Source organism: Impatiens glandulifera, chromosome 9, assembly GCF_907164915.1.
Source record: "Impatiens glandulifera chromosome 9, dImpGla2.1, whole genome shotgun sequence".
Lineage (NCBI taxonomy): Eukaryota > Viridiplantae > Streptophyta > Magnoliopsida > Ericales > Balsaminaceae > Impatiens > Impatiens glandulifera.
This window is the reverse complement of record NC_061870.1, coordinates 20,040,172-20,049,988: the sequence shown is the minus strand read 5'-3', so window position 1 is coordinate 20,049,988 and position 9,817 is coordinate 20,040,172. Positions and strand designations below refer to the sequence as shown.

General features: G+C 31.1%; 1 protein-coding gene across 1 annotated transcript; it reads right to left on the bottom strand.

The window, feature by feature from the left end:
* Positions 1–7,053: 7,053 nt before the first annotated feature.
* On the bottom strand, positions 7,054–9,557 carry LOC124915006 (transcription factor HBI1-like). The gene is made up of 7 exons (XM_047455646.1): positions 8,787–9,557; positions 8,459–8,701; positions 8,245–8,379; positions 8,048–8,119; positions 7,794–7,961; positions 7,602–7,701; positions 7,054–7,286 (listed from the first exon to the last, which is right to left on the bottom strand). The coding sequence occupies exons 1-7, from the start codon at positions 9,273–9,275 to the stop codon at positions 7,252–7,254; spliced, it is 1,242 nt and encodes a 413-aa protein (XP_047311602.1). The 5' UTR covers positions 9,276–9,557; the 3' UTR covers positions 7,054–7,251.
* Positions 9,558–9,817: the final 260 nt, after the last annotated feature.

The window sequence follows — 9,817 nt, the reverse complement described above, 5'->3', positions numbered from 1 at the left end:
CCTAAAATGGTGATTTCGGGACAAAAAATGCTGGTTTCGGGACCAGAAATACTAGTTTTGGGACCAAAAAAGCTGGTTTCGGGACCAGAAAAGTTGGTTTCGGGACCCGAAAAGCTGATTTCGGGACCTAAAATTAGTAGTTTCGGGACCCGAAATGAGTAGTTTCGGGACCCGAAATGGAAAAAAAAAAAATTTTTTTTTTTTTTGGAAATGAGTGGTTTCGGGACCCGAAATGAGTGGTTTTGGGACCCGAAATAAATGGTTTCGGGACCAGAAATGGTTTTTCTTACAACCTAATTGAAATTAGTTCTGCAACTAAACCCATAACAACAGCCAAACATTATATAATCATACTTTCGGGTCCCGAAATCACATTTTCGGGACCCATAACAGCCAAACATTATATAATCATACTTTCGGGTCTCTAAACCATACATTTCCGGACCCATAATGCAGCAAATACACAATAATCATAGTTTTCTATCGTTAAAATCATTAAAATCCCTAACCCTAACCGCAAAAAGCTAAACGATCTTCAAATCATTAAAATGATCTACGATTCTAAAAGAGAAAATGTTATTTACCTTGTCCTTTGAGATCTGAGAGATCTTGGAGTCTTGTATGGAGATGTACCTGGACCACCAGCCTGAAAAGATAGTATGAAGTGAACACGAAGGCATACAATGAAGTGAACATACACGAAAAAGTTCTCTTACCATTTTCGATCGAAAGAAGATGAAGAAAGTAGAAGAAGTCGGGGATACCGGAGAGAAAAATCGCCAGAGAAGAAATCGGGGTTCGCCGAAAGTGATAAATGAAAAGAAGAAAGAGAGGGAAGAAAAAAGAGGGGGAAACTGAAATATTTAATTTTTTATTTTGTTTTGCTTTTTCTCTCTCCTAGCTGGCAAGGGCACGTAGGATTCGTGGTCTTGCTTTCGCTAACCCTTCGTTGGGTTTATCAATACTCTTCATTTTATTCATAATTTTCCATTTACATTTTAAACCCACTTAAAAAAAATTTAAGCCTACCCAATCTTTAATTTTTGAAACGTTTTCTTCCCTACAGAAATATGATATGTGAACAATTTCTTATGACTTTTAAATTATTATTATTATTATTATTATTATTATTATTATTATTATTATTATTATTTTGTAAAGGTGAGACACATGAGTGAAAATATGTGGTTGGTGTAGGTAAGTGGGCAAAGCAAACCGGCCTAATGCTAGTGGAGGAATAGAAGCATGCACTTTCTATATTTATACACAAAAATTAGGCTTCAAGTTATTCATTCTGACTTTATTAAAGTTAGGCTAGGGATTATCAAATGGTTTTAAGTAATTCACTACTTCTAAACTAATCATCCCCTTTTTAATATAATTATTTAAACAAACTATTAATCATAAAAAAAAAAAATGATCTTCTCATACAAATAATTCAATTATAATTATTGGATTATTCAAATAATCCAAGATCAATCAATCCCTTTTAGAATGGACCTAAGAACAGAAGTCATTTTCATTTCTTCTTCTTCTTCTTTTTTTTTTAAAAAAAAGGACAAAAATTTATTCAAATAACCCAAAAAACAATGATTATCCATAACCACTTAAATCACATAAAAACATATCAAATAACAAAACAAAATAAAAAATTAATGAAGGCAAGACTCAAAGAAACCTAAGAACCACTAGAAATCTTTGAAGGGCAGTAAGTCTTTTTTTAAGAGTGGATGTATAAGTTAATGCAAATTAGTAAAACATTCAAAATTTTATTTCAAAATTAACTATGAGTTGGAATACATTTTTTAATCTCTTTCTACATATCTTAGTTGTTTCTAGGTTTGAAATTATAAAACATTCTTGCAGTTTTCTCATTGGAGATATTAAAAACACAAGTTAAAAGTAAAAAAAAAAGGGTTTTTCATATCTTTGTATTCATAAACATCATTATAACAATATTAATTTATTAATTAGGAACACTATTTACAATTATATTTTAATTAAAATTAAATCAGATAACCAAAATGTAATAATATTGAACAAAAGATTATCAAGTTTTTCATTTGTTTTCACACATTAATTATCCTTAAATTTTCAAATGATTCTTCAACTTAAATCTAAATTAGTCTTGTAATTGTTAAATCATATAAAGACAACACAATATATTACCTTAATTTATTCAATAGTTGGTGATTATGTTTTTATAGGATAAAGTTGTGAGCCAAAATCCAACTTAGCCCTAAATTGATTAGAAAATTTAAAATGACATTTTTAAATACCTACCCTTCAAATTGCTTAGTAATCTTATATTAAGAAAATACACTAGTAAGCAAAAACAATTGTACAACAAAGATAGGAAATTAAATGCATAACAAAAGAAAGATCTAAGGAGCAAGCAAAAGACTAAAATTGGAAGAATGTGACATTCATAATTCCCTTTAAAACAAATTAGACACCTCTTAGTGATACTAAGTTTGTATTTAATTTAGAGTGATTTAACACGATTGATCCCTACAACAATAAACTTGACAAATATATTATTGTTATTGGAATAAACACTAAAATAATAAGGGTTTTGATTGTGCTCAATGCGAGAATGACCCTGTGCAACTGTTTAGATCTACGTTAGGCTCTAATTTTAACGTTTAAAATGTGACATTATAATCTAATTTTTTATATTTTTTAATTTAATTTATTATTTGTTTATTTAATTCTAAAAAAACCAAATTTTACATTCATTCACTCGTTTTATTTATACTTTTTATTTTAACTCACCCCAACCCTAGTATCTGAATCTAATATATAAATTCATTCTTGATTAATCCTGAACTATATGAATTCATTCGTGATTAATCCTGAACTATTAAATAAAAATTAAACAAAAATCTTCCAATTCTACGCAATAAAACTATAAATGTTGGTCATTATAGAATAAAAGAATATTCCAAAATGCTCTGAATAAAATCAATATGCATTGAATAAATTCATATTAAAAAAATAAATTAGCAATAGCAATATGTGACTGAACCTTTCAAGCACACATTTTGTGTTTTCAATGGAACCTAGATTTGAGAGGGTTGGGCTTATGCAAAAAAAAAAAAAATGTATCTTTTTTAAGAATTTTTTTAGAAATAATAATATTTTAATAATAAAATTAATTTAGATCAGTTGATTAATTATTTTTTTTTATAAACTTGATAGTTTAGATGAATACAGAGACATAATTTTTATTTTTTTAGGTGTTCCTATACTTATGCATAAATTATATCATTATAAGATAGGTTATGTGTCACTAAAATCTTTTTGATTCTGTTTCTTGAAAGTGATACAATCTATTAGAATTGTATCTGCTTATTGACTTTCTCATTTTAATATATTCAAAATTAATATATTATGATTTTTAAATAACTTAATCATTTTGATTCGTACTCGAAATATATTAGTTAAGATTATGATAACAAATATATCATACAAGCTTGCTTCTTCCGTTTTTGTTTAATAATTTGTTTTCTTAAAATTGTTATTATGTTAATCTTTTATAGTTAATTTTGTTTGATTAATACAAATGTTAATAAAATTAATTTATTCAATATGAAAAAAATATCAAACTAGTTCTATGATACATCCCATTTGTATTTAAGATTTTGATAAAGTATAAAAGTAAAAAGGCTTCCAATTGTAGTTATTTTTGTTTTATTTATATAGTGACACTTGTTAAATAATTTAGTTTAGATTTGAGTATTTAAATTATCTTGTATTATGTTATTTTTGTTTTTTTTAGAGACATGTTAATTTTGTTTGAATTTGAGTAAATGATTTTTTTGGATAAATTAATGAAATTGATAATGATTGTACAATAGATACTGGATTATTTAAATGATACCTGTTCAACCACTTACATTTCACCTTAATTGAATCTTCAAGAAAGTTCTTTCAAAATTATTATACTTCTAAAATTACCATTTTACAAGTCATTCCTAGTGCTTGCTTATTGAAAAAAAAAGGTTATTCAAATAAATGAGTTGAGTTATTATTTTGTTTAAGATTATGAAAAATTAAAAAGAAATGTATTAAATAGGTCATATTCCTCTACCTTTTCCGATAATCGCGTTATGAGATGAACTTAACTATTACCTCAACACAAAAAAAAAGAGTTCGACTTATTACTTCATTTATGTTTTAGTTTTGCATTCGACATTAGAAGTATATTAATTTTTTCCCAATATCCGATAATTTAGTCGGTTTTATGTGGGCTCTCCTTTCCTTATTTTTTTCCATTCGTAAATCTAGATTAACTAATTGTTTTCGAAAAGTACTTTCTCCAATAGAGATCTCTCAATTTTGAAATATATTAAAGTATTGTGCTGAAAAAAAAAAAGGAATGCTATATTTTTAAGATTTGATTTCATATTCGAATTAACTCGTAATCAGAAAAGAGTGGTTTAAAAAAAAATTAATAATTTCCCTAAATTAATTAATTTAATTGAAAAATAAGGTTTGGTGGGTTATACTTATTAGTTATACCGAACTAGTTTAATCTTTTTTTACTACTTATTATTTAATATTTGAAAACAGAATTCTTACGCTGGATTATTATTATATATTTTTTTTATTTTATTGTATGAATTTTGCTCTTATATAAAAGGTAAAATCATTTCAAGGAAGAACATTAAAATTTTGGAATATCAATGATTTTTCTTTAGATAACACTCTCCAAAATTCAGGATTTAATCGGCACAACTTAAAAAAGAGAGGAGCAAAAATAACATATTACTCTTCTTTGTTGACAAATTAGAAAACAAAGAATAACTTTACGTTGAACGTGAACAAAATTTTGAATCTTACTGTAGAAGAACACAAAATATTTTAGAATGCAAACATCCCGAACCAACCACAATAGCAGGATCTCGAATAAAAGTTAAAATATAGGTCGAAAATAACAATTAATTATATATATGAACGCATCCATTAAATGTAATTCAAATACAATTCACATTAAAATAATTATTAGCACAAACAAATGAGAATTGTATGCTAGTATAATAAAAGAAATTAATAGAAAAAAGTTATCATATGACTGAAATGGAAACAATTCAATTTATCATCATCATTGCCAAATACTTAAGACTAACTAACAATTAAATTTACCATCATCATTCCAAATACTTGAGACTAACTATTGTTCAAATCCTTATGAACAATTTTTTCTACTAATAAATCATACCGACTTGACATAACATCTTGCAACATCTTCAACAAAATCATGATTATAAAATCGAAAAGATTTTTAGAATTAAAAATTTCACCGAACATTAGACCGTAAAAAACACAAAGAGTGAAACCTATAAGAAGAGTGGACCTAACAAGATATTGAGGTGTTGATATATCTACTCTTTCAAAACATTTAAGATGATTCTAAAAATGGAAGAAAGAATATAACAAAATCAATAAACATATTTAAACACATAGATAGAGCAATCAATAAAACAGTAAAACAATAACAAATGAAATCAGAAATGACTCGCTAGTCACTACAGAAGAAGCCACGAATAAAACGACTAAGAATCCATATTCAAAATCCACACTCAAAGTAGCTTTCAATTTTCTTTACTAAATTTTATAGGTAAAAGCTATAAAATATAAATAAAAAAATTCACCCATTAAAATAAATTCCTTATAAGCAAGCAATTTAAATTATATCTTCATAAAAAAAAGAAAATTACTTACAAAGATAGAGATATATGAAAAGAGGGAGACTACATTTGCTCTGTTCTTCCAATGAAATCGGCTGGAATACGGAATCTGTATCGCCGGAAAATGACGATATCACCGGAAAAGAGTTTGATGATCAAAACATGCTTATGATTACAGCCAAACGTCAAACGAGAATTGCGAATCATAAAAGCGATTACTCAGATCGTACGTAGGAGAAAGATGCATCAAACAAGGTACGTTGTTCTAAACCTTACTACTATTTCACTCGATTGCTCTCATGGTGAGATCAGAGATGGCAACATTGTATCTAGTTCGTTTGTCCTGCTCCCAATCTTGTTTACCTAAATATACTACTGTGCATCATGAAATTCCAGTTAATTTTTCTGAACTTTGTTGATTAATTTAACCTGTGCGGAGTTAATGTTCGCCGTCTAAGGTTATTATTGAAGGTTCCTATTCTTCCACATAGTTTGTTTTCCAGCATTAATTTATTAGATCTTTGAGATATAAGAGGATAGGATATGACATTCTTGAGTTTCAAAGTACAAGTGACTTTTAGATAACCAGAAAAGAGGTTATGAATCCTGCAATTGATGTCTCCCTATGGAGTTCCATCATAAATATCAGCTTGGAATGTAACTACTACTGTGGTTCACACATAACTGTAGGCTTTACTTCATATGGGTAGAAGTAGAAAGAGACTAGGATGTGGAAATTCCACGGTAGCAAGAATTGGGCCCAAGAAAGAGAAAAGGCATAAATCACCTATCACCATCCACTTGGGACAGTGAGAATCAAAGAAGATCTTGCCTATGGATGGGCAGGTCCCAACTCTCTCTCTCTCTCTTTCTTTGTCACTGTTGCAAATGGCCTGAAAATGAAAGAAAGGGAAATGTTCTTGGCTAATCAAGAACAAGATGAAGCAGGCTGCTGCCTCTGGTCCATCTCCATTAAAATGAGCTTCAAGAGAAAGGAATATGTGTGATTGTGAAGAAGATGCTTTAACCTTAATCCATACAACTCTAAAGAAAAAAGAAAAACAGTGATTAGATAAACCTAATTGAGATCTGTATGATTAAACTAATCAGTGTCTAAATCAACATGTCTTCTTCTGTCCCAAAAAGAACTTATAGGTCCACTAGTCTGCTTGTGTCCTCTGTCCTTCACTTGATCAGTCTACTCAACATTACAACTCCTTCTTTTGGTTATTTTTTCCTTTCAAATAATGCAATATTGATTGACATCTTTTTGCTCTACTTCAATTTCTCCTATTTGTTTTTCATCTTTTTGTGATTTCCAGTTGACTGATATACAGTAGATATACCTCATTAAGATCAATAACATGAAAATTGGATGATGGTCAATTTTAACCAGATTTATGCTCATTTCCATTCTTCAGATAGTGAATGTAGAAGTAAGCCAAGGCATTATCTCATTCTAATACTTATCTCTCTAAAAGATGATACTGTAAATACAACTATACATTTTAATTTCTTATGTACTCAGTGCAAGAACAAAGATTCACTGTAGGAATCCTCACATCTCCATCTTCATACTTGCTTCACTGAGACCTGCAAAGAATAGGAGACGTTTTGTCACTTTTCATCTTGGTGTTTATTGTCAATTGGAAAGGTGATGTAAGCTTTCATCATCTTTATTTTTTTTTTTGGGTGGAAGACAATGAAAAAGAAAGATACCCATAATAATTTATCAGACTTTCTTGATATGCATTAATGAAAACCACTCAAACGATACTAAAATTTTCTGTGGGGCTATCTTTGGGGGTCTATCTATGTCTAAGGAATAATATCCACTTTGCATGATAGTTACTTCTCTTTCACTCTTTGTGTGTGGAATATGATCAGAAATAGGAAGATAAGGTTTACCTGTGACTTGTTGACATGGAAACATACTGGATTTTCCCTGCTGTAGAAACTCCATGGCATAAATGTTCTGTAAACTTGCATCCCATTCAGATGACTGGAGCTGAATAAGTAAACACAAACCAGATTTAGCATTCTATAGGCTATATATATATAGTGAAAGCAATAGTTTAGAGAAATAATTTGAATTTATACATTGAAGAAGGATGAATCAAGAATTGTTTCTTGAACTGACAAAGGAACGCTTATCGTTCTTCGCAATCCAATATCGGATGCGTTTGGATTGAATTGGAGATAGCTTGGATTAGCAATTTCTGGTGACACTTCAATTGTTTGGAAGTTTGAAGTGCAGGGTTGGTATACCTATAAGCCAAAGAATGGAAAATTTAACATTGTTTGAAAAAGACCAAAAAACAAAAATCAAAATGATTTGTTGATTCTTTCTTTACCTCTTTTGTGAAGAAGCTGTCGATGTTGAAATCCAGGGTGGGATTCACAGTAGCTAGTTTCATTGACAAGAACTGTTTTTTTATTTTTTTTTATTGTCATGCCAATAAGAGAACATTCAATTTGACTAATTAGAGAAAGTATGATGACAAAAGAAAGATAACGGTGAGAGAGAATCTGATCGATTCTCAATTCTCACCTCTACTTGTCTTTGAAGTGATTGGACATAATTTATGATTTCATCTAACATTCCAGCTTTTCCTGTGATCTTATTGCATCCTGGAACTAAGTCTTGAAGATATCTCATTCTCTCACTGATCTTTTCTCTCCTAACCTGCGTAAATTTTAGAAGAATGTTCAGGGAAAAACTAACCTTCATAACATTTTATGGTTAGTAATTAGTTTGCACGTACTCTCTCAGCCAAGCTATGGCTGTCTGTGGCCTGGCCACGACGTGCTCTGACATGAATGTAATCAGTTTTTGGAGCATCAGAGGAAGCTGCCTTGGATTTCTCAGAAGACATTAATAATTCCTTGTTATAATTCTTCTTCTTGTTGTCATTACTATTTTGCTCTGTGATCTTCGACTCTCCATCTGAAGAACATGTTCTTATCTTCTTATCCTTACCGTCTTCTTCTTCATCTTCCATTACTACCTGAATTTTAAGCCAGTTCGAATTTTAATAACTTAAAGAATGAATTGAGATTTGAGGGGTCTGAATGACTGACTGCCTGACTGACCTTAAGGGTGCTGTTCTTCTCAGCCCTTCTCTTCCTTGAATTCTCTCTGCCGGCGGCAAGACTTAACTTTTTGGCCTCAAGTGTTGCGATATCGGCCATGTCAGAGGCCATGGCCGGTGGGCAGCTTGTAATCCTTGAGATTTCATAATTGATATCTATCCCTGTCCCAAAAATTCCAAAATCAGACCAGGCGTTGTCCAAATTAGCAGGGTCCGGCTTAATTGTCCGAGCTATGAAACTGGGATGGGCGTTGCTAACTAAGTCCTGAAGTTGCTGCGACGGAGGAGGAGTAGGAATTGAGAACATGTTGAATTGGTTTCCATTGTAAAAATGATGTTCTTCCTCCTCTTCTTGTTGCCATCTCATGCAAGAAGCTCTTTGTCTCTCAAGGACGCTCATATCCGTTGTGTTAACGGCTGAAGCTGATAGATTTGCTGGAGTAGTATTCATATTCAGACAGTTTATCATCTCCGGTGAACCTCTATTCATGTCGGGAGAGGAGAATTGAGGACCGTTTAGTGTTATCTTACAATTGACTTGACTGTGTATGTATGTATAATATGAGTGTGTGTGAAAGAGAGATAAAGAAGGATGTGTGTTTGTGCGCGTAAATTTTCTTTTTTTTGGCACAAACGAAGGCTGGTAGCCGCAATTCGTATGGTTTGAAGAAGGGTCATGTGGGTATGTATATATATATATACAAAAGTAGTTGCCTCGAAATTGATACCGGCTACCGGAATCTGACACCCACCTTAGCCGGCGTAAATGAGTGTGTGTGTGTGAGAGAGAGAGAGTGGGGATTGCAATTGGGACAGAGAGCCCTGGAATGTCCATAACTAAGGGCCATGGAGAGCAGGGCCCACACTGACATGACCGCCACGTGGGTCTGTCCGTATAACGGAAAAACGGGGGAGGCTCAACTGTCGTAAAACTGGCTCTAGTTTAAGGACGTTCTTTTCACCGTTTCGGTGCTCATTTCATTATTGGGTCCTCTTTCTTTGAGTTATATGAAAACTTGGATTATATTAAAT